The 25,090-nt window shown below is 54.3% G+C and overlaps 1 protein-coding gene across 2 annotated transcripts; it reads right to left on the reverse strand.

The window, feature by feature from the left end:
• Positions 1 to 5,257: 5,257 nt before the first annotated feature.
• PFAS (phosphoribosylformylglycinamidine synthase) lies at positions 5,258 to 23,822 on the reverse strand. Of its 2 annotated transcripts, none has more exons than XM_047089913.1 (28): positions 23,765 to 23,822; positions 20,915 to 21,095; positions 20,693 to 20,828; positions 20,357 to 20,462; positions 19,839 to 20,028; positions 19,621 to 19,726; positions 19,113 to 19,253; positions 18,870 to 18,994; positions 18,571 to 18,699; positions 17,497 to 17,628; positions 17,233 to 17,361; positions 11,704 to 11,777; positions 11,437 to 11,593; positions 11,061 to 11,122; positions 10,773 to 10,934; positions 10,366 to 10,485; positions 10,101 to 10,232; positions 9,662 to 9,892; positions 9,310 to 9,490; positions 9,141 to 9,224; positions 8,840 to 8,995; positions 8,524 to 8,643; positions 8,031 to 8,176; positions 7,721 to 7,928; positions 7,478 to 7,569; positions 7,284 to 7,398; positions 5,947 to 6,270; positions 5,258 to 5,841 (listed from the first exon to the last, which is right to left on the reverse strand). In XM_047089913.1, the coding sequence occupies exons 2-28, from the start codon at positions 21,054 to 21,056 to the stop codon at positions 5,531 to 5,533; spliced, it is 4,011 nt and encodes a 1,336-aa protein (XP_046945869.1). In that variant the 5' UTR covers positions 21,057 to 21,095; positions 23,765 to 23,822; the 3' UTR covers positions 5,258 to 5,530. The 2 variants fall into 2 exon arrangements, with proteins under 2 accessions (XP_046945869.1, XP_046945870.1); XM_047089914.1 differs by having other exon boundaries at positions 23,698 to 23,771.
• Positions 23,823 to 25,090: the final 1,268 nt, after the last annotated feature.

The raw sequence follows: 25,090 nt of genomic DNA on the forward strand, positions 1-25,090 counted from the left end.
CCATCCCACCTGAACACACACACACACACACACACACACACACACAGTGTCCCTCATTTAATGTGATGACAAGAAGTTGCCACTCTGAATGACTGGAGAGATGAAGTAAAAAAGGGAAATCCTTGAGAGGACCTGAAAAGCCAAGCCAGATTCACTAAATTTGCTCTTCTCTTAAAAAAAAAAAAAAAAAAAAAAAAAGTGTATCAACCTTTCCTAATTTTAACATTCACATTTATTAATTCATTCCGCATATAGTGATTGAGCACCTAGTAGGCGGTAGGTACGTTTCCAGGTGGTCGGATCCAGGGGAGAGCAAAGACGGAGTTCTCATTCTCGTGGAGCTTACACTCCACGGTGGAGACAGATTTTTGATCGAAGGAGCACACAGAAAAATAGATTACAACAGTGACTTGGGTGTGTGGAGCTTCCGGTGTCTAACAGAGGGTTTCATCAGAGAGTTGTTGACAGGCGGAACCCCAAAAAAGGACAGGACTTGATTATTAGCTTTAGATGTTGCTATAGATTTTTTAAAAAGATCTTTAAGTAATCTCTGCCCCCAACGTGGGGCTTGAACCCACAACCTGGAGGTCAAGAGTCACACGCTCTACCAACTGAGCCAGCCAGGAACCCTTATAGGTGGCTTTTTTGTAGACCTCAGGTGTGGAGAGCTGTCATCATCCCCTTCGGTTCATGGTATATTATCATTGCCCGACTGGAGGGCCTTCTCTTACCGCCTTTGATCTCTAATTCCCATTTTGTTCCCCCCATAAGGGGATAATGATGAATTTATGAGATAGCTGATGGTTGGGATTTTGTCACATGGGAATGACGAAAAGATACTCGGTCAAAGTTAAAGGACGCTGGACAGGTTATGCCTGGAGGTTGGATGAGAGGGGAAGAAGGAAGTGGCTTGGGGGGAAGGTTATTGAGGTGGAGGTCCTGATGATTTGAAGATCTCAGAGTACCGAAGATGAAGAAACAAGAGAGCTGAGGGGCACCTGGGTGGCTCAGTCAGCTAAGCGTCCGACTTCGGCTCAGGTCATGATCTCACAGTTCGTGGGTTCGAGCCCCAAGTTGGGCTCTGTGCTGACAGCTCCGAGCCTGCTTGGGGATTCTCTCTCCCTCTCTCTCTCTCTCTGCCCCTCCCCAGCTTGCTCTCTCTCTCTCTCTCTCTCTCAAAATAAATAAACATTAAAAAAATTAAAAACGAAACAAAGAAACGAGATGCGAGGAAGGGAGGCTGTGGTCAGAGGCAGGGAGCTTGAATAAGCAAGAGTGGAACCAGTGTGGCAGATCTGGGTGATGATGAAACCCAAGGTTGGCCAAGGCGGAATGGACGAAGTCATTGGAGAAAGGTCCGGAGTGTTAAATGGTCATCGACATGAATCCAGAATAACCGAAGGGATTGGGGTGGACAGCAAGATGTGAACCAGGAACCAATGCCCTTGAAGGATGAGGGGGAATTAGGAAGGGTTGCATAGGATAAGGTTTGGCTACAAGTGTTAGAAAACAACCAAATATGGCTAAACAAGACAGAAGCATGACATCTAGGGCTTGAAGCACCCCAGTGGCTCAGTCGGTCAAGCATCTGACTCTTGGTTTCAGCTCACAATTCGTGAGTTCGAGCCCTGCATCTGGCTCTCTGCTGTCAGCCCAGAGCTTGCTTCGGATCATTTGTCTCTCTCTCTCTCTCTCTCTCTCTCTCTGCCCCTCCTCTGCTCTCTCTCTCAAATAAATAAACTTGAAAAAAAAAAAAAAAAGACATCCAGGGCTCACATGTAGTCTTCAGTGTCGAGACCCAGTCTCCTATCTTCTTACTCTGCTCCATGTGATGCCAATTCCAAAAGCTACCTCGTGGCCCAATGTGGTGCTGGGTGCTGGAGTTCCGGCCATCACACATTTGACCTAGACATCAGGAAGGAAGGATAGCTGAAGAGAAGCATATACCCTTCCTTTAAGAACACTTGGAAGTCGTATACACGGTTTTCTCTCTCATTGGTCAGATGAGAGGTCACAACCCCTGCTAAAATACTCAAGGGTTCTATTTCTAGAAGGGGAACCAGACATTGGGGAACAAGTGACTGTCTCTTCCAGAGTGATGGGGAAGCCAGAACACAAAGTAGGGAGTGAAGGTGATATAAAAGGATGGCATGAGCCTAAAATGGGGCAAGGTGTTCTTCAAAGGGGGTGGCGAACAATCCAGAAGGGGTACAGGGAGGACCCAACTCCAACTCTCTGGGAGGCGTGTGAAGTCTGAGAATGGAAGCCACCCCTTGGAAGGGGTGTGGAGTGGATTTTGGAGTAGCCCATTTCCCGTGGAGACAACGAGGGGCAGAGAACAGGTAGTCTGCTGGAGTTTGCTAGAAGATCTTTGCAAAGGGGATGGGCAGAGTCAGGAGCTGGGTCAAGGACCAACAAAGACCGGGCTGAGAAGCCGCAGGGACTCAGTCTCAGCAGTGGCCAAGGGTGGGTCTTGCTTGGCCAGGGTGATCCAAACCGAAACCTATCTACAGATGCACAAACTTCTCTGCCACAGCCAGTCACGAACCACCCTTCTTTTGCATCAAATGCTAAGTAAACTTGACATCTAAGTTTTGGTATCGGCTCCCAAATTGTGCATTTGAGATCATCTCTAAATGTAAAAAACATTGTTGGAAAAAAATCTCTCTCAAAAATAAATAAACTTAAAAAAAAATCAACCAAATTACATTTGAAGATCTAATTGGCCTTATGAGATGATTCATGAATCCAGGAGCAGCCCATCTAGCGAGTAGAGGGGGCCCCCCCCAGGAGCCATACAAATGGAAGGAGGGTGGGGGGCAAGAAAGTGATGTGAAAGAAATGGATTGTTCCCGGCAAGGGCAAGGATACTTTCCCTTACAGGGAAGAACAGGGGCCTTATCACGCAGACAATGGCTTCCTTTGAATATGGAGGCCCATGTGGCCGACTCACTGGCACCCATCAGAAAATTACTGACCGGCTAAGACTACATTTTGTGGGGAGGTCGACAATGCAATGAGATTAAGTTTTGAGCCCCCTTTTGGGGACTAGGTCTAAGCAATGTCATTTGGGGCCTGCTGTTTCCATGTGTATGCATATGTATACGTATATGTATATGTGTACGTACATGTATATATGTATGTGTATATGTATATGTATATGTGTATGTGTATATGCATATCTATGGTTCTTATAGTTTCCCACGATCAGGGAGGCATGAGCAAAAGCCAAAAATGACCCTTACTCGCCCCACCCCCTCCCGCTGCTCAGGGTAGGTCAGTTTGCAAAGCAATAAGAAAAAGACCTGAAATGCTTATTGTCTTCAGAGCCGTAATTTATTTTTTTTTATTTTTTTATTTAAAAAAAATTTTTTTTTTCAACGTTTATTTATTTTTGGGACAGAGAGAGACAGAGCATGAACGGGGGAGGGGCAGAGAGAGAGGGAGACACAGAACCGGAAACAGGCTCCAGGCTCTGAGCCATCAGCCCAGAGCCCGACGCGGGGCTCGAACTCACGGACCGCGAGATCGTGACCTGGCTGAAGTCGGACGCTTAACCGACTGCGCCACCCAGGCGCCCCCAGAGCCGTAATTTAAAATTGTTTCATTAGTCAGTCTCTTCTTTTTATTATTTTTTTGACGTTTTGCTTTTTAGTTTTGAGAGGGAGAGACAGCATGAGTGGGGGAGGGGCAGAGAGAGGGAGGGAGACACAGAATCCAAAGCAGGCTCCAGGCTCTGAGCTGTCAGCAGAGAGCCCGACAGGGGGCTCAAACCCATGAACCTCAAGATCAGGACCTGAGCCGAAGTTCCACCCAGGAACTTCCACCTGAGCCACCCAGGTGCCCCGTCTCTTCTTTTATTCTGAAAGAAAGAGGACAAATGGAGAAGGGGCAGAGAGAGAGAGGGGGGTGGGGAAGAATCCCAAGCAGGCGCCACACTGTCAGCATGGGGCCCGATTCGGGGGCTTGAACGCAGGAACCGTGAGATCACGATCTGAGTTGAAACCAAGATCTGAGTTGAAATCAACCGCCCAGGCGCCCCTTGGTGAATGAAATTTCCTGGATAAAGATGTTGAACTCTCCAGGGGGCAAACGCATTCCAGTTGCACAAGTCCTGGGGAAGTGACCTCTGCACACAGTCACAGTCTTGTAAGCAAAGGAGGCGATGGACGGCTGTCAGCATTACTCTGGGTCCCGCCGCCTCCGGCGTGACTGCAGGAAGGCAGCAGCAGCTGTAGGCCGAGCCCGGCCTCCCGGCTGGCCCGTAGATGTGTTTCCCTAGGCTATTTATTTAACCTTAATTCTACCTTTGAGAAAAAAAAACCCAAAAACAAAAGAACAAAGAGGGTAGCCTCTCAAGTATCTTGATGAATTCTTGTGACATAATTTAGATACATTTAAAATGCCAAACACACGCTTAGTTCCTGGTATACTCTTTATTTTTGAGAGGCTCTGGGCTGCCTGTAGAGCCCGGCTAGGGATTCCAACTCACAAACTGTGAGATCCTGACCTGAGGCAAAACCAAGCCGACTGAGTGCCCCTACAGCTGTGATTTTAAATTCTATTCACACCAGAAGACCCCTGGGAGCAGTGACCACGTTCGGCCCTGTGGCTAATCACCACACATTAATGGAATGAATGACCGAATGACTGGATACTGAAGGCTCAATCCGAGGGAAGCAGGTGCTGCCCTTTTCTGCCAGGAAGGGATCTGCTAAATCTAGAAGCAAATGCTGAGTTCAGAGGCCCGCACTGGGGCAGCCCTACCCCACAGCTGGACACCGGTTTTGCAGAAACGTCCGCAAACAATTGCTTGCACCACACAGCACTACATTTTGTTTTAAGGTTTTATTTATTTTTGAAAGAGAAACAGGGTGAGTGGAGGAGGGGCAGAGAGCGAGGGAGACACAGAATGCGAAGCAGCCTCCAGGCTCTGAGCTGTCAGCACAGAGCCCGTCGCGGCGACGCGGGGCTCGAACCCACGAGCTGGGAGATCCCGACCTGAGCTGAAGTCCTACGTGTAACCGACTGAGGCCCCAGGCGACCAGCACTACATTTTGAAAAGAGAAATCTCGAAAGCTTCCTTCTGCAGTTTTTCTGATGAGAACACTCAGGCCCCGACTTGCGTGCTCTCGCACACCCCCAGCCCCACAATCCCACGTATGGGGAAGGGGCACGTAAAACATGCCCCCGAGCCCGGAGCCCGGAGGAAGACAGGAGGCACGCCTCGATCACTGGCCCGAGTGGCCTGGGGCGATGGGACCCTCCCCCTGCTGCAGGCAGGCTTCTGCCTCAGAACCACATGCGGCTTCCCGGGTCCACAAAGAACAAACTATGGCAGAGAGGAACACATCCCACAACGTAAGGCAAAAGCGGGCTGATTAGTAACATTAGCTGAGGTTTTTTTTTTTGCGCTTTGGTCCTTGTCTGTCCCAGACGTCTGTGGAGATGACGTGGGGGTGCTTCTGAAGATGGGGATGGGGCGGGCGGAGACCGTTGGGCCCGGGTGCCCCCCACGACGCCCCCCTGCTCAGCAGCCCCCCTCCCGGGTCCAGTTTCGCGCGTTGATGAAGAGCTGGAGCCAGGGGGAGGTAGTCAGAGTGTCAAAGGGAGGAGGCTGCCACGCCCACTGCCAAAGCCGCACAGCCCGCTCAGGGTGAGGCATGAGGGCCAGGTGGCGGCCGTCGAGGGAGCAGACGCCAGCCACGCCCCCTGGGGACCCGTTGGGGTTCAGGGGATACTGTTCCGTGGGGTTCCCGTCGTCGTCGGCCCAGTGCAGCGGAGCCAAGCCCCTGGCCTCAATCTGGGCTTGGAGTTCCGGAGAAGAAAAAGCCATGTAACCTGGGGAAGGGGGGTGGGGAGAGGAGGAGGGAAGTGAGATCACAGCTTCCCCTCTGGCCCCGCCCCCCACCCGGCCAGACCCTCCCCTGCCTTTGGGAGGCTGACCTTCGCCATGAGCGCTCCACACGGGTAGCACAGCTCCTTCCATCCCTCGAAGCATCAGGGCCGGCCCAGGACCCACCCGCACGCTGGCCCAGCGGGACTCAAAGCGCCCAGACAGGTTGTGGCGAAGCAGGAGGCCCGGCCGGGCCGGCCAGGAGTCCTGGCCCGTCCCCTCTGCCTCCTCGCTGGGGCTACCTCCCACCCAGCCCAGCAGAGCCAGCAACTGACAGCCATTACACACGCCCAGGCTGAAGGTGTCGGGCCGCTTCCGGAAGCGTCTCAGTTCAGCCCCGGCCAGCGGGTGGAAGGTCACAGCAGCGGCCCACCCTAGCAGGGAACACAGAAGTCACGGAGGGACCCGGAACGGAGGCGGATGGCTGCTTTCCGGTTCCAGCCCTGCCATGACCGCCACCCCCGCCCCTCCCCAGCACCCAAAATACACACACGTGCACGCAACTCAGGGCAAATCCAAGGGGAAGAAATAGGTTTATCTGCTTAAATCAGATGTTGCCAAGTCCTGGACCAGAGATGGCCCGTAAGTTTCTTGCCTGGCCAGCGGGGCATGTGCAACACTTTATTTCACTGCCTAACATTTAAAAATAAGATTTTTGTGGGACGCCTGGGTGGCTCAGTCGGTTAAGTGTCCGACTTCGGCTCAGGTCACGATCTCGTGGTTCACAGGTTCGAGCCCAGCGTCAGGCTCTGTGCTGTCAGCACAGAGCCTGCAGCCTGCTTCGGATTCTGTGTCTCCCTCCCTCTCTGCCCCTCCCCTGCCCCCTAAAATAAAACATTTAAAAACAATTTTTTTAACTAAAATTTCATATAGGGGCGCCTGGGTGGCTCAGTCGGTTAAGCTGCCGACTATTGACTTCGGCTCAGGTCATGACCTCATGGTTTGTGAGTTCAAGCCCTGAGTTGGGCTCTGTGCTGACAGCGTGGGGCCTGCTTGGGATTCTCTTTGTCTCTGTGCCTCCCCGCCACTCACATTCTGTCTCTCTCAAAAATAAATAAACGTTTTTAAAAATAACAAGATTCTGTGCAAAAAAAATCTGGATTTTTGGCTTCTCTCGAAAACAAAGACCTGGCCGTGCTGAGCCGGCTTTCTAACAGCACAATCTGCTGGTGTTGAGTGGTGCCCTTTGGTTGAGTCATGTGCCACCCAGCGCTCCCACACCTCATGTCGGTTAGCCACAGGCCTTGTGCTGGCAGCCGGCCCAGAGTCAATGTGCTCTCTCTCCCCGGACTTGGGAGGAGAGAGGCCAGCTCTCGGTCAAGAAGGGAGCTAAGGCACCTCCCCGCGAATGGGCGGGGGAGGCCGTGGGCGGAAGCCTGACGCCCACCTTTGGCAGAGCCCAGGACATCCGCGTAGCTGAAGCCGCCCACGAAGGCCACGCCGCGGAACGTGTCCAGCCCGATCGCCCCAGAGCAGAGGTCCTGCATGGTCACATCCCACACCTGCCAGGACGGGGAGGGGAAGCTCAGGAGGACAAAGAGCCCGAGGCCCAGCCCCGGCCCCGCTGACGACGACGCTCACCTCGAACCCGGCCAAGTGGAAGCCGTCTGCCATCTCGCGGTCTCCGTTACTGCCCTCCTCTCGCAAGATGGCAACCCGGGGAATGGGACCACCTGGAGGGTGAAGGAGGGTCTCTGGGCCGGAGGGCTCCTTCCCCACCGCCATCCCCCCAGACGCGGCTCCAGGGCAGGCCCTGGCGTCGGGCCGTGGGTTCCGCCCCGGCCCAGTGTCCGGGAAGCCACGACTGTGCACACATTGCCTCACCAGGCTCTCGGGGCACGGAAGCTTCGGGGAAGCCTGGGGGCAGGCAGTAAGTGGGCCCCGTCCGCTCCCTGAGCCCCTGCTCTTCCTCCGCCACACAGCGCGGCTCGGCCTGCAGCCGGTCCAGCTGGAAACTCGTCTCCTCCCAGAGGGCTCGCAGCTGCCTCACAGACTCTTCCAGAACCACAGCCCCGTTCACGGACACTCGCACCTACGGGGAGAGGCCAGAGCGAGGACGTCCAACCCGGCCCCCCGCCCCCGGGCCGGCACAGGCGGACCGCGGCCCCCCGCGAGGCGCTGCCCGCTCCCTCACCAGGGCGTGGGGCCCAGCGTCGCCCGTGGCGCCCAGCTCCAGGCAGTGCAGGCCGGCGTCCCGGTAGCGCTTCAGCACCTGGGCCAGGTCGGGCCCCCGCACCTCCAGCACCAGGCCCGGCTCCTCGGCGAACAATGCAGGCAGCGCTGGGGGAACAGAGGGGGCGGGAGGGTGACAAGGGTGCCACCGGGGATGCGGAGGTACAACCGAGGCGGGGGGGGGGGGGGGGGGCGGGGCGGCTAAGGGCTGAGTGAGCGCAGGCAAGGATCAGGGGTGGGGTGAGGCCTGGGAGACCAAGACCGAGGATGTGGCCTCAGGGTCTCGGGAGATCTCAGATGGCAGGGGCGGGGAACTCACCTGGCTCAGTGGTCAGGGAGATGGCAAAGGACTCAGGGAATGGAGGTGGGATGCTCCATTTTCTCACAGGACATGGGGTCTACGGGGCCCACCCTGCAGGCCACTCAGGCCCGAGTCCAGACCCCCGGCTCCTCACCATCGACCCCAGGGGCAGGCACGTCCACCTCTATCCCACAGTTCCCAGCAAAGGCCATCTCTAGCAGGCAGGTGACGAGACCCCCGTCACTGACATCGTGGCCTGAGCAGAGGAGACGGTCTGGAGGAAGGAGAAAAACGCTCAGCAAGCTCAGGGCCCAAACCTGACGGCCCCGCGCCCTCACCCAGCAGGCCACGTGTGGGAACCAGAGAGAGGGGACGCCGCATCCCTCTTGCCCCAGCCTCGCCAGCTCAGCCGGGGAACGCCCGCCACGCATCCGCCACACACACACCGTCTCCGCCAGGGCCCCGCTCACCTCGCAGCAGCCCCTGTGTGATGCGGAAGGCACGCACCAGGTTCTCGGGAAGGTCCAGGTTCGGGGGCTGCTCGCCCAGCTGCGAGAAGCACTGGGCCAGGGCTGTGCCCCCCAGCCGGTGCTGCCCGGGGCTCAGAGGCACGAACAGCAGCCGGCCTGGGGAGACGGGGAAGGGGTGAGGGAGGTGAGCGGCTCAGGACTCCCCACCACACTCACGAGTGCCAAAGCGGCCGGCACGCGGACAGACCCACAGACCCCCGAACACATGACGCGGCGAGGACGGGGAAGCATCCGCGTTTACCTCTGCCCCCAGGACGCTTGAGGTCCGGGGTCACGGTGGCTGTGATGTCCGGACAGACAGCGTAGGCCGAGATGACCAGCGACCCTGCAGGGCAAGGAGTGAGACAGTGAGGTGCCAGCCGCGCTCCGCAGGCCCTGCCCCGCTCTCCCCGGGACCCCCCAGGCCATACCGGGGGCCCGCACGGTCTCAGAGCCGACCCGGGCGGCCATGCTGAGGGAGTCCTTGCCACCGTCCACCGCCACACCCAAGGCCGCCATCACCGCCACCATCGCCGCGCAGGCGTCGGCCAGAGCCGCGCCCTCCCCCGGGAGCTTGGCCGCCCACATCCAGTTCCCGCTGCACTTCACGTCCTGGGGAGCGGTGGACACCGGGCATTAAAGAGGGAGAGCCGCGTGGAGACCGGGCCGGGGCACAGGCACCGGGAGGTCCCGGGCACGAAGGGCAGGAGGAAAAGGTGAGCGGTGGACGGAGGTGCATCGCAGAGGCCTGCAGCCCCAGGGCAGAAGCCGCAGGGGACTCACCCGGAGGTCGGTGACCAGAGCAAACACCAGGTTGGTGAGGGCTTCGGCCACAGCCAGTCGGGCGGCAACCTTGGGGTCCAGCAGGCTTTTGACCGGCTGCTCTCCTAGAGCCGTGGCAGCCCCTACGAGCTCCTGGTGACTCAATGCCACAACCGCCACGTCGGCCAGAGGGGTCTGCAGGGGCCCAACGCACTGCTGCTGCGCCACCAGGCCGCCCACGGAGCGGTCCACCTGCGGGACCAGGCAGGGTCGGCAAGAGGCCAAGGGACAGGGACGCCGGGGCGCGGGGGCACCAGGCCATCAGGGCGGCCGCCGGGCCCCGTCACTCCTCCCTTGGGCCTGTTGAGCCCCCTCGGCAATCCCAAAGAGTGGGAGGCCAGGGCGGTGAGCAGAGGGAAGGGCGCGGGGGACGAGGGGCAGAGCAGGGGTGCAGGGAAACCTTGTTGGTGAGGTATCGCTTGCTGGCCACAGCAGGCAGCCTCAGGACGCGCTCCAGAGCCTGGCGCACACTCAGCCCCGGGGGCAAGGCCAGGGGCCGCAGCACGGGGAGACTCCGCTGCAGGAAGAACTCCTAGGACACCGAAGGCGGCAGGGGTGTGAGCACCCGGGCACACGGGTGAGAAGGCGCACGTCGGCAAAGGGGGAGTCCGAAGGGCCGGGGTGGGGAAGGGAGACCAGCCTCCCTCCCACCCACCCACACGCACCTTCCGAGGCATCTGGCCCAGCACCCAATCCAGCTCCAGGTCCACAGGGGTCGGGGGCGAGGGGGCGTCCCCTTCGCCATTTCTTCCGACGGGACAGTCCCGATCGTCCACCAGCACGATCTACAGACCATGGGAACATGGCCCAGAGGGCACGAGACCGTGAGGCCCAGCAGGGGCCACTTCTAGAAAGCGGCGAGGTGCGCTTCCCACCCTCTGCTTGGGCTTCCCCTCGAGGGCCCGCCCCCCGCCCCGCCCCACCCCGTTTCCCAGTATGTGAGCCACCTACCCCCTGCTCCAGCCCACCGCCCGCAGCTGAGCCACCGACTCCCGCCCTCCCACTCCCCGCACCTACCCCCTGCTCCAGCCCACCCCCCGCAGCTCCGCGCCCACCCATGCGGCCAACTCACCCTCCTGTCTCCCGTAATGGTGCCCACAAAGCAAGCTGGGCAGCGCTCCCGGGCGCTGACACGACTGAGGAAGTCTCGGTCCACGGGCCTCAGCAGAAGAGCATTCGACTCCTGGTACTCGGCCCCCCAGATTTCCAGGGCGTTCAGGGTCGGGTCCCCGAGCTGCATCCACGGGGGAGGAGGAAAGGAAGAGGTCGGTGGGCACTCCCCAGGCTCACGTTTCTGCTAGAAGATGGCGGGGGCCGGCGGGGACGGGGAGGCAGCCAGGCCCGGGGGGACAAGGCCCACCTGGAAGCGGCTGGTGTAGATGACAGCTCCAGCCGGGTCACTCAGCTCCTTCAGGACGTTGCCTGGTGAGACGGTGCGTGGGAAGGTGGTGACCTGGCCACGGTCGGGACCCGGCGAACAGAGGGCAGTGCCCGGCCTCCCAGGGAGCCCCTGATGCTGTGTGTCCCGCACGGATCACTTCCACACCCTCCCCACCAACCACCCCAGGGCAGCAGGCTCCCAACGCCCCAAAGCGGAGCCTCTCCAGAAGGTACAGGGGGTGGAGGATGGGACCCGGGGCCGGGCGGCCAGTCGCAGATCCTCGATGCCCCTCTCTGAGCCGAATCTGGCAAGAGCCCGGGGCGGCCGGGACCCTTGTCCGAACCCCTTCTCTCACCGTTGCCACCGGCACCCTGGTCGTGGAGGCTGCAGATGGGGTTCCCCCTGGCGGCCTCCATGCAAGCCCGGATCACACGGTTCATCTTCTGTTCCATCTCCGGGTCTCCCCGCTGCACAGCCCCGAAGTCCAGGTCACTGGAATTGTCTCCCTGCACCTGGGGGAACGCATGGCATAGCTCAGGCGAGGGGGTCCGGGAGCTCACGCCCCACCTGCGCACAGGGCCCCACAACGTCCCGGAGGCTGCATCTGAGCTACTCTCCTCACCTGCACAGACGAGGCGGCTCCACCCCCGACTCCGATCCTGTAGACGGGACCCCCGACCTTTACAACGTCCATGCCTGGGAGGAAGGAAGACAGAGTCCGAACACCGGCGTCAAGATCCCACACAAGTGTCAGCACGAGTAAGTTAAGGATACAGGGAAGCAGACAGACCGGGACAGCAATCAGTATTACAAACGCAAGTATTCTTTGGATAAATACACTTTGAGGAATTCACGCTCCGGATTTATTCACGTAGGCGCAAAGTCACCTCTGTACAAAATTAAACACTGCAGTATTATTTGTATTACCAGAGAGGAAATACCGTTGAGCTTTCTTTAAAAAAAATTTTTTTTTTTTTTTCAACGTTTATTTATTTTTGGGACAGAGAGAGACAGAGCATGAACGGGGGAGGGGCAGAGAGAGAGGGAGACACAGAATCGGAAACAGGCTCCAGGCTCTGAGCCATCAGCCCAGAGCCCGATGCGGGGCTCGAACTCACGGACCGCGAGATCGTGACCTGGCTGAAGTCGGACGCTTAACCGACTGCGCCACCCAGGCGCCCCTAAAAAAATTTTTTTAATGTTTGTTTATTTTTGAAGGAGAGAGAGACAGAGTGTGAGCGGGGGAGGTGCAGAGAGGGAGACACAGAATCTGAAGCAGGCTCCCGGCTCTGAGCTGTCAGCACAGAGCCCGACACGGGGCTCAAAACGATGAACTGCCAGATCGTGACCTGAGCCGAAATCGGGCGCTTAATCGACTGAGCCACCCAGGCACCCCCTGGCCAACTGATTTTTGACAAGAGTCCCAAGACAATTCAAGAAGGTACGAATAGTCTTTTCAAAACATGGTGTTAGGACAACTGGATATGCACATATAAAAGGGAGAAGTTAGGGGCGCCTGGGTGGCGCAGTCGGTTAAGCGTCCGACTTCAGCCAGGTCACGATCTCGCGGTCCGGGAGTTCGAGCCCCGCGTCGGGCTCTGGGCTGATGGCTCAGAGCCTGGAGCCTGTTTCCAATGCTGTGTCTCCCTCTCTCTCTGCCCCTCCCCCGTTCATGCTCTGTCTCTCTCTGTCCCAAAGATAAATAAACGTTGAAAAAAAATTAAAAAAAAAAAAAATAAATAAAAGGGAGAAGTTAGACTCCTACCTCACACCATATACAAAAATTCATTCAAAACATATCAGAAACCTAAATGTAAGAGCTAAAAACTATAAAAATAATATACAAAAAACACAGCTGTAAATCTTTAGGACTTCCTAAATACAAAGGTTAAGAGCTATAAAAAGTATTACAAGAAAACACCGCTGTAAATCTTAAGGACTTTGGCTTAGGCGATGATTTCTTAGTCGTGACATCAAAACCATAAACAGCAAAAGAAAAAATAGATAAACCAGACTTTACCAAAATTAAAAACATTGGGGTTTCATAAGACACCACGAAGAAAGTAAAAAGACAACCCACAGAATAGGATATATTTGCAAATCATGTATCTACCCGATAAAAGTCTAGCATCTAGAATATATAAAACTCTTATAACTACACAAAAAAGACAACCCCATTTAAAAATGGACAAAGAAACTGGTGTAGCCGCTCTGGAAAACAGTATGAAGGTTCCTCAGAAAATGAAAAATAAAACTACCCTACGACCCAACAATTGCACTACTGGGTATTTATCCAAAGGATACAAGTGTGCTGTTTCGAAGGGACACATGCACCCCCATGTTTACAGCGGCACTATCGACGATAGCCAAAGTGTGGAAAGAGCCCAAATGTCCAACGACAGACAAATGGATAAAGAACATGTGGTATATATAGGCAATGGAGAATTATTTGGCAGTAAAAAAGAATGAAAACTTGCCATTTGCAGTAACATGGATGGAACTAGAGGGTACTATGCTCAGCGAAATTAGTCAGAGAAAGACAAGTATCATATGACTTCACTCGTATGTGGAATTTAAGATACAAAACAGAAGAACATAGGGGAAGGGAAGCAAAAATAATATAAAAACAGGGAAGGGGACAAAACATAAGGGACTCTTAAATATAAAGAGTAAACTGGGGCGCCTGCGTGGCTCAGTCAGTTAAGCGTCCGACTTCGGCTCAGGTCATGGTCTCACCTTGTGGGTTCGAGCCCCACGTCGGGCTGTGTGCTGACAGCTTGGAGCCTGGAGCCTGCTTGGGATTCTGTGACTCCCTCTCTCTCTGCCTCTCCCCCACTAATGCTCTCTCACTCTCAAAAATAAATTAAAGAAAAACCAATTAAAAATAATCAAAGAAAAAAATAAACTGAGGGCTGCTGGAGGGGTTATGGGTGGAGGATGGGCTAAATGGGCAAGTGGCATTAAGGAGAACACTTGTTGGGACGAGCACTGGGTGTTATATGTAGGGGATGAATCACTGGAATCTACTCCTGAAATCATTAGTGCATTATATGGTAACTGACTTGGATGTAAATTTAAAAAATTAATAAAAATAAATAAAATAAAAATGGACAAAGAGGGGTGCCTGGATGGCTCAGTAGGTTAAGTGTCTGCCTCTTGGTTTCGGCTTAGGTCATGATCTCAGTTGTGAGATCAAGAGATCAAGCCCCGCATTGGGTTCTGCGCTGGGCACAGAGCCTGCTTAGAATTCTCTCTCTTCCTCTCTGCCTCTCCCCCGTTCACACTCTGTCTCTCACAAATAAATTAATTAATTTAAAAAAGAATGGACAAAGAATCGAGACAGACATTTCACCACGGAAGACATAGAAACGCATATGAGGAGTGTCAACGTCATCAGTCATTAGGGAAATGCAAATCAAAACCACAACGAGACACGACTTTATGACATGGGATGGCTAGAATCAAAAAAGATCAGCAAGACGTGGTGAGGATGTGGAGAAATCAGAACCCTCTTACATTGCTGGGGGGAGTATGAAAGGGTCCAGCTGCTTTGGAAAACAGTCTGGCCATTTTTCAAAAAGTTACACGTAGGGGCGCCTGGTGGCTCAGTAGGTTGAGCGGCCGACTTCGGCTCAGGTCATGATTTCGCGGTCCGTGAGTTCAAGCCCCGCGTCGGGCTCTGGGCTGACGGCTCAGAGCCTGGAGCCTGTTTCAGGAGCCTGTTTCAGATTCTGTGTCTCCCTCTCTCTGACCCTCCCCTGTTCGTGCTCTGTCTCTCCCTGTCCCAAAAATGAAAATAAAAAAAATGTTAAATTGTTAAAAAAAAAAAAGTTACACATAGTGACTAAGTGACTCAGCAATTCCACACCTAGTTATACAGGCTAGAGATACGAGAACCTGTGGACACAGAAAAATGTGTACACATATATTTGGGGCACCTGGGCGGCTCCGTCAGTTGAGTGTCCGACTTCAGCTCAGGTCATGGTTTCACGGTTCGTGAGTTCGAGCCCCACATCAGGCTTCCTGCTGTCAGTGCAGAGCCCGCTTCAGATCCTCTGTTCCCCCTTCTCTGCCCCTACCCCACCTGTGCGCTCTCTCTCTCTCAAAAATAAACATTAAAAAAAAAGAAAAGAGAGAAAAACGTGTACACGTATATTTATAGCAGCACTATCCACACCAGCTGAAAAGTAGAAGAAACTCAAATGTCTACGGACTGAGGAATGGATAAACATGATAGGTCTACATAACGGAGTATCATTTGACTGTTAAAAAAAAAAAAAAAAAAAGAGGGGCGCCTGGGTGGCTCACTCGGTTGAGCGTCCGACTTCAGCTCAGGTCACGATCTCACGGTCCGTAAGTTCGAGCCCCACGTCAGGCTCTGGGCTGATGGCTAAGAGCCTGGAGCCTGCTTCAGATTCTGTGTCTCCCTCTCTCTCTGCCCCTCCCCTGTTCATGCTCTGTCTCTGTCTCAAAAATAAATAAATGTTAAAAAAAAAAAAAAAAAGAAATATTAATACACGCTCTGGTGCAGATGAGTCTTGAAAATATGCTAAGTGAAAGATGCCAGACACAAAAGGTCACAGACCGTTTGATCCCATTTACATGAAGTATCTGGAACTGGCAAATCCACAAGGACAGACAGTAGATTAGCAGCCGCCAGAGGCTGAGGGGGGAAGGTGCTAAGGAGTATGGTGGTGACGACAATGTTCTGGAATTGGTAGGAATCGATGCGCAGCTTTGTGAATACACTAAAAAAAACCCCACTGATGTGGGTTTAAAAGGGTGACCTTTATGATACACAAATTACATCTCTATTTTATTAAAAAATTGAAGTGTGCGCATATTCTTTATCTAAAAAAAGGGACAAATATACATATAGGCCTGTTTTCTTTCCCCCCCTTTTTTTTTTAAATGTTTATTTATTTCTGAGAGAGAGAGACAGAGCAGGAACAGACAAGGGGCGGAGAGAGAGGGAGACAGAATCGGAAGCAGGCTCCAGGCTCTGGGCTGTCAGCACAGAGCCCGACGAGGGGTTCGAACTCATAAACCATGAGATCATGACCTGAGCCGAAGTCGGACGCTTAACCCGACTGAGCATACCAGGTGCCCCCATATAGGTCTGTTTTCTTAAACAAGTTCTTTCCTTTTAGCACGCATGAGTGGAGGGGCAGAGAGAGGGAGAGAGGGAATCCCAAGCAGGCTCCACGCTTGGCATCGAGCCCGACGCGGGGCTCAGTCTCACGAACTGTGAAAACATAACCTGAGCCGAAATCAAAAGTCGGGTGCTTAACCGACTGAGTCACCCGGGCGCCCCAGGTCTGTTTATATATGCTGGAAATATCTCCAGTAAGGTACGCAAGTTAACTGGTTAACAGTGATTATCTCTAGGGAGAGAAACATGGTGGCTGGAGGTCAAGGGAAGGACAGTTTTTGCTGTATAACCTTGTTTGCCTTTTAAATTCTGAACCATGTGACGGGGTCACCTATTCAATACACGGGACCTGGTTCCTATCTTGATCGTACCCCACGATCCGGCACAGGGTGGGGCCTGACAAATGGTTGCCCACCTGAACTGAGCGAGCAGATAAAAGCCCCTGGAGGACAGCGCTGGTTGCCTCGACTTAGCAGGGCAGGCCCCTGGCGGGTAGAAGGAAACAGGTGCACACAGAGGCAACACAGACGGAGACAGCCCCATGGGCATAAAGCGCCGTCCTGCCTTGAAAACCTATACTGGGGAGAAGACACAGGAGCTGGGAGATTAAAAACAAACCCCTTGATCGTAAGGGGAAGGGAAGGAAAAATATAAACAGAGAGGGAGGGAAACCGTAAGAGACTCTTAAATACAGAGAACAAACTAAGGGTTGATGGGTGTGGGGAAAATGGGTGATGGGCACGGAGGAGGGCACTTGTTGGGATGAGCATTGGGTGCCGTATGTAAGCGATGAATCACTGGGTTCTACTCCTGAAGCCAAGGCTATAGTGTATGTTAAATAACTTGAGAATAAGAAAAAAAAAATATGTGCGTGTGTGTATAAATAAATAATAAACACATAAAAACGAACCCTAGCATAGCCTCTAAATTCCCCTCCAGCAGCTGCTGGGTGCTGCGGACAAAGCCGGCTGGATATGGAGAAAGGGGGTGGGCTTTTACCTGGCTCTGGGGGCTCCTTGCTCACATGCTCAGCCTCCATGGACCCAATGCCCCCACTAAACATGATGGGTTTGATCCACTCACGCCGCTGGCCGTCCGGGAGCTGGAGGCCCAAGGAGCGGGCGAAGCCTGGAGCGTGGACACCACAGACAGTGGGGACAGAGGCCAGTCAGTACCGCCCCCCACAACCCAGCGCTCTCAGTCATTCACCCCACCCCACCTCTAGTACTAGGTGTCCGTTAACCCCCACACCCCCAGCCTCACCGGCCAGCACTGGCTCCCCAAACTTGTTGCCGTAATCAGAAGCCCCGTTACTGGCCTCAATGGCGACCTCCAGGGGTCGGGCAAAGTTCTCAGGATACTGGAAGCTTGGGTCCTCCCAGGGCAAATTGTAACCTGGAAGGAAAGGGGAAGGTTGGCTGTAAAGACAGAAGACAGGGGCGCCTGGGTGGCTCAGTCGGTTAAGCGTCCGACCTCAGCTCAGGTCATGATCTCACACTCCGTGAGTTCTAGCCCCGCGTCGGGCTCTGTGCTGACAGCTCAGAGCCTGGAGCCTGCTTCAGATTCTGTGTCTCCCTCTCTCTGACCCTCCCCTGTTCATGCTCTGTCTCTGTCTCAAAAATAAATAAACGTTAAAAAAAAAAAAAAAAAAAAGACAGAGGCGCCAGGGTCCTTTGGGAAGAGTCTAATCCACCAAGGACCACCCGTGTGGGTGGAATGTCCCGCTTCTGGAAGTTCTATTTCAAGGAGGTGTAGAGCCTGTGATTAAGCGCCGATCTTGTTCCCCACCTCCCACACCAGCCTTTCTTGAGTCTTGGGATCAGAGTTCTTAGGGCTCTCTAAGAAATTAGACTTTGGGGGCAGGTGGTGATCATTAAGACTGACCCAACACCATGTTTCGTTGCTGAGCAGATGCTTTTTTATAAAGAAAATTGCAGGAGGCGCCTGGGTGGCTCAGTCGGTTAAGCATCAGACTCTTGGTTTTGGCTCAGGCCATGATTCCATGAGCTGTGAGTTGGGCTCTGTGCTGAGAGCGCGGGGCCTGCTTGGGATTCTCTCTCTCTCCGTCTCTCTCTGCCCTCCCCCACTCATGCTTGCGCTCTCTCTCAAAACATAAATAAACTTAAAAAAAAGAAAGAACGTTGCAGTTCTGCAAAGCCTATCTGGGCACCTGGGTCTCCCCTGGGCTTAAGAGTCCTCACGGCCACAGTCGGTGAAAGGCCAGCTACAATGGAGCCCTGCCTCCCAAGAAAAGGCACCCAGGATGACCTTAAGAAACACAGGTGCTCCAGGCCTGCCGGGACAGGGAAGGGACGGCAGGGAGCAAAGAGGCAGGACCTGGGATGTGCAGGTTTCCAAAGCAGTAGCCAGCAGTCCCAGCCACCACGTGGGCGCCACGGCCCGTGCACTGGACATCTCGGATCCGGCCCCCGGTGCCTGTGGTCGCCCCACTGAAGGGGGCTACTCCTGTAAAGAGACGGGGGAGAGGTATAGGTACCACAGAGAGAGACCCCAACCCTGCCCACCCCATTAAAACTCAGGACAACCAGCCTGTCTTGTTTTCCCAGACCCAGCCGAGGACCTTCACTCTACCCTACACTCCGAGCTCCCTCACCTGTCCCCAGGACCCAGCTCACCTGTGGGGAAGTTGTGGGTCTCCGCCGTGAAGACGACATGTCTCAGCGCCCGCTGCTGCCGGAAGCAGCTTGGTCGCGTGGGGTCCTCGGGCTGTAGGAATCGGACCTCCTTCCCTTGGATTGCGCTGTGGACACATTGGTTCTGGACCCTGCTTCCTTCCTGGGGTCTGCGCTTACCCCGTGAAGGCTTGGGGCCTCCCCTCTCCTGGACCCGAGGCCACCCCAGCCTAGGACCCAGCCCACCTGCTGTTGTCACAGAACTTGAGGACGTTGTTGGGGTTCGAGGACGCCTGAGTGCTCATGATGGCCTCAAACAAGGAGTGCGTCATCTCCTGCCCATCCATGTGGAGCTGGCCCTTGAAGAACCAGTGTCGGCTGTGCTCGCTGCAGGGGTGACGGGGGAGCGGGGGGAGGGCCGGCAGAAACACGGGTCACGTCGGACACCGTGCTGGCTCTCCCCACCAGCGTCAGCAACTGTTACGGTACAGCCAGCTCTCACTCAGATAACAGGTCACACCAGATTCCCAAACCCACAAGCCTCAAACGTTCTTTCACTGTGGACCGCTCGGACTCAAAGTGAACAGGGTGTCAAGACGTGAATGGAGACGACTGCATGGACGTGGAGCCCGGGCCCCCAGACAGACTCGGGGACGCCCCCGTGCCAAAAGACAGCCATGAAGGCGGGTCCCTGCGCCCTCCCCTTCCAACCTCCACGGGCTCAGACATCAGGATGGCCCCCATTCCTTCCCACCTATTGGACTGAGCCAGGTCGAAGGCCTCCACGGTGCTGGGGTTCCGCTTTAGCTCCTGGAAGCGTTTGGTGTAGAAATCCAGGTCCCAGGAGTCTAGGGCCAGGCCTAGGAGACAACCACGGGAAGAGCGGACGGTGGGGTGCAGGCCCCCACTGTCACGGGTCCCGGCATCCCGACTGGCCTCGCCTGGGCCTGCCTCCCGGGCACCCCTGCTCACCTAGCTCCCGGTTGGCTTTTTCCAGGGCACACCGGCCCTCTGCCAGGATGTCGATCTGGCCGTTGAGAGGTGCTGACATGCTCCGAAGGGAGAAGCTCTGGATGGGCCGCGGGAAGTGCTGCTCCGTCATCCGGTCATGCAGGGTAGCCAGAGCCAGGGTCTTCGCCTCGGAGGAAGGGGGCTTGGCAAACTAGGGGTGGAGACACACGCAGAGGGCAGGGGGCGGAGAGCTGAAGAGTGGACAAAATGGAGCACCCCGGTCCTCTAAGTCACGCAGGGCCGGCCCACTGCTGTCTCCGTGGTGCCCGTGTTCTGATCAGAACAACACGCCCTTGCCGGGCACGAGTCCGCGTAAGGGGCGCACAGGCTGGACTTCCGTCCCATTCAGCCCTCGACCAGGTAGCCTCAGGCAGTGAACAACTTGCAAACAGGACAGGCCTAAAGCCAAGAGCTCCTCCCCGTTTCTCCTTTACTACCTTTGTAAAGTCAGGACCTCATCTCTTTATCTCAGGCCTCACCGAGAGCAGGTACCGCCGGGTAGTCTCCACGCGATCCACGGCCCCCAGCCCCGCAGCCCAGCACACGGACACGACGTTGGTAGAGGCTGGGGTGGAGAAGTTCAGCCTGAGGAGTGGACCGGATGGTTAGGACCCCAGAGCCCCCGGTTTCAGTGGCTTTCCGGGCGGGGTGTGGCGTTCCGGGCAGGGAGAAGGACGGAACGAAGGAAGTACAGATCCGCCGAGGATCGAGATGGGAGGAAGGAGAGGGATGGAAGCAGAAGGGGTGGGCAGTGTGCCTGCAAGGGAGGAATGCCCGAGAACACGGAATGGATCGCCCTGGGCTGAGACACTTGCCTGGGCCCAACCTCCAGCAGTAGGTCGCTGGAGTCAGAACAGAGCCAGGACTCCTGGGCAACATCACCCGGTAACAAGGGGCAGCCAAAGAGCCACGTGAGCTTCTTCATCTCCTCGGTGCTTGGGAGGGAGTCCGCTGCACGGAGGGACAGGGCAAGGATACCTGGAGACACGGCCCCTGGCCTGGTAGACCTCCCCCAAGAATCCGATACTTGGCCCAACCTGTCCAGTTCACGTTGTAGCACAGCTCGGTCTTGACAGCCTGCAGCTCTGGCAATTTCCCTTGCAGCTTCCTCCGAGTGTGTCCAGAGGCCGCCCTCTCATGGCCAGAGGGACGGACATAGAAGTGAAGGACTGAGGGCATCTCTGCAGGCGTCCCGTACTGGAGGGAGGCGTTAGGTTCCTAAAAAGTAACACCCACTATAACCTGTCAAACTGATTTCACGTTCCGAAGACAGATGAGGCTTCGGAGGCGTTAGGGATGGGGTGGGGGAGAGAGGGGCATTTTCAGAGGTACTCTGAAAAACGGAAGCTTGGGGGTCTTAATTAACCCTGCAAAATGTAGGAACAGGTACATTCTCGACGCATGCTCCTTGCCGGGCCCCCACGCACGGTCTTAGGAACCATTTCCGCCCTTGTAGAGGTTACATTTTATTGAGGGAGACAGGCAAGGACCCAAACGTTTCCAGGCCACTGTGGTTAGGGCCAAGAGACTGTGGGTACCGACCTAGCACTTTAGGAATTAAGGAAGACTTGCAGGGAAAAATAGCATCTAAGTGTAAATCTATAGGATGAGCCGGACTGGGCCCAGCTGCTGAAGTCAGATGACACCATTCTTCTGACACTCTTCTGCCTTCTGAGGCGCCTGCTGGGAACCTGTCCTTCATTCTCTTCCCTCTACATGCTCTTCCTAAGTGACTTTGTGCAGACTCGTGGCTTTAAATACCGTCTGGTAGACTGAGCAACTGAAAATGCCAGCATTCAACCATTTCTTTTAACCAAAAACGGCAATTTCATATTATTTGAGTTGCCACCTGCCAACAGATTCCCTAACTTAACTCAATCTGGACTCTCCCTGAAACGCCAAAGCAGTACGTTAAAATGCTCACATGACTGGGGTGCTCAGCTGGCTGAGTCAGTGGAACGTGCAACTCTTTACCTCAAGTTGTGAGTTCGAATTCCACGTGGGGTGGAGAGATTACGTCAAGATAAAATCTTTGAAATATAATAATAAAATGCGGGGCGGCTGGGTGGCTCAGTCGGTTGAGCGTCCGACTTCGGCTCAGGTCACGATCTCGTGGTTCGTGGGTTCGAGCCCCGCATCGGGCTCTGTGCTGACAGCTCAGAGCCTGGAGCCCGCTTCTGATTCTGGGTCTCCCTCTCCCTCTCTCTCTCTGCCCTCTCCCGCTCATGCCGTCTCTGTCTCCCAAAAATAAACATTAACAAAACTTAAACAATAAAAAGAAATAAAATAAAATAATAAAACGAAATGCTTACGTGACATCTCCACATAGATGTGCCATAAACACAGATGATTGTCCGTTTTGGCCAAAACACAAATTTTGATCCCTCACTCCTCCAGACCTGCTATTCTCCCAGTTTTCTCCCTCCGGTCAACACTAACAAACCAGCTGCTCAAGCCAAAAATACAGTCTACATTAATTCTTCTTTCTCTGAGCCCTCTCTGTATACCCAATCTGCCAGCAAAGCCATTTCCAAACATATCCCCGGATCTGTCCACACCCTTCCATCCCTGTTACCATCTGTCACTACGATCAGTCACTTGGGACCTCCTGAATAGCACCCCAATCCCACTCCCGCCCTAGCCACCAGCCACTTGGCATATTTCAACATAAATGAGATCATGGCTTCTCATCACACGTGGTAAAACCTTCCAACCCAGTACCTGGCTTTCCTAGTCTGGCCACTGCCCACTACTCCAACCCTATCTTATGCCACACTCTTTTTCATCCCCAAGGCCCCACCACACTGGCTTCTTTTCTGTTTCTCTTAACTTGTCAATCTCAGTTCTGGAAGGTGTTTTTCTCACGTGGATATTTGCACAGCTAGCACTTTTGTGACTTAGATTCCTGGTGAAATCACCTTCTTGGAAGGGACTTCCTTGATCCACCCTTCTGAACTAGCCCCTCTCAGACAGCCCTGTTTTATTTAATTAATTTAGGTTGTTTTTCAAGTCTATTTATTTTGAGAGAGAGAGAGAGAGGGAGGGCGAGAATCCCAAGCAGGCTCTGGTGGTGTCAGCACAGAGCTGGATGTGGGGCTCAAACTCACGAACCTTGAGATCATGACCTGAGCTGAAATCAAGAGTTGGACACTTCACCCACGGAGCCACCCAGGAAAGCCTAATTTAATGTTTAATATTTGCATATAATTAGTCATAACTAAAGTTAATTACAACTAATGTAAATTTAACTAATTATAAAATATAAGCTTTAGAATTATATATGATTAGCTTAAATGATTATTAATCCAGTGCTTATCAGTACCTGACATTTTAATTCATTTTAAGCTCTACCTGCCCCACTAGCCCAAAATCTCCATTCGGGCCAGGCCTCATTTCCGTGAACGATGATGCTCCTGACCGATCAGTCTCGATCCCCGCCTTTCTCAGCGCTCCCCACGCTTCTGATCACCCTTTTCTGAAACTGGGCCCCCTCCCAGTCGTCCTTTATACCGTCCTTCCTATAGGAATTATCACACGTGAGCCATCTGACTTTCGTCTATCACTCCGTAAACAGAAGCCCCAAGAGCTCAGGGACAGGCTTGCCCACGGCAGGGCTGCATCCCCAACGGCTAGCATGACATAATCGAGGAGGTCCCAGGCTTTGCGTTGGCCGAGCGCTCCGGGCGAGAGGGGCTGAGGGTACGCGGGGAGTCTGCCCTGCCGCGCGGCTCGGGAAGGCGCGCAAGGTCGCACGAATGCGCCGCAGCTGGACACAGCTGGGCGGGACCCGCTAGGGACACGGACGTGGCCTGAGTCAGACCTGGAGAGGGTGGCGAAAGGGTGTGGCAAACAAGGTGTCAGGACTGACGCGTGATAGCCATACGCACGTGGAATCCACGATCCCGGGTCCAGAGGTTCTCGAACTCAAGCCCGCCGTGGAGCCCGGAAGAGGCGGGGCTCACTCCCGTGGGCGGGGCCGCCGAGCAACTTCCGGTACTTCCCCCCCCCCCCCCCCCCCCCCCCCCGCACCCCTCCAGCTTGTGTAGCTCAGTAACGGGCTGAGTTCTTGGTTTGGGGGGTTTTGTTTTTGTTTTTTTGGAAATACGGTAGGTCCCATGGCCTGCCCTCCCCGGTGTCCTTATAAACTGTGACGGAGACAGGAACTTTGAATGCAGGAAACGGAACGAGAAGCATCGTCCTTGTCCAGGACTCAGTTTCCCTCTCCCTCCTACTTTGGCTTTCTTTCACTTTTTTTTTCTTTAATAAATGAATAGATTTATTTAATTCTTTTTTTTTTCAACGTTTATTTATTTTTGGGACAGAGAGAGACAGAGCATGAACGGGGGAGGGGCAGAGAGAAGGAGACACAGAGTCGGAAACAGGCTCCAGGCTCTGAGCCATCAGCCCAGAGCCCGACGCGGGGCTCGAACTCACGGACCGCGAGATCGTGACCTGGCTGAAGTCGGACGCTTAACCGACTGCGCCACCCAGGCGCCCCTAGATTTATTTAATTCTTAGCAGAGTGGGAGGCCTACATTTTTAATTTCCACACTCTCGCCAGTGACAGTAACAATGACAACGATAGGAAGACATTCACTAAACGCCCGTTAAGGCACTTGACAGGATCTCGTTTGATCTTCACAAAAACCCTTGGTGTACAGATGTGGGAGCTGAGGTTCCTCGCAACGACTTGTTACCTGGTTTTGTCACTTGGCACTTTCTACCTATGTACACATTTTTTTGTGCATTTTTTTAAACCCTCGTAATACATAGATACATGGTTTGTATCAGTGAGGATCCTATCAGAATATGAATGGCACACTCGAAAAGGTCTAACAACAGGAATTCAATAGAGTGTATTTTACAGAGATACGGGCAGGATTAAGGGAACTAACAAAGTACAGTGGGGGGTGGGGGCATCCAGAGGCTGGCAGAAAGTGCTTACCACCTGTAGGCTTAAAGGGACAAAGGAGGGAAGAGTGCCATCAGCTGAGAGGTGCAGCCATGAAAGGGCATCCGAGGGCACAATTACAGTGTTGAAAGAGAAAGGAAATAAACATTGGGCTCTCTCTCTCTCGGGCCAAGTTCCCACACAAACTGTTTCTGCCTCTCATTAGCTAAATCTTGCCTGAAGCCTGACGGCAAGTAAGCTGGAGAGCTGTGCCAGGGCCAATGGCCCAGAGGTCTTTTTAATGAATCTTTAACAGAGAAAT

The sequence above is a fragment of the Lynx rufus genome, unplaced genomic scaffold (genome assembly GCF_022079265.1).
Source record: "Lynx rufus isolate CCGP_SWC_20201006 ecotype Redwood Valley unplaced genomic scaffold, mLynRuf1.p SCAF_28, whole genome shotgun sequence".
NCBI classification, from domain to species: Eukaryota; Metazoa; Chordata; class Mammalia; order Carnivora; family Felidae; genus Lynx; species Lynx rufus.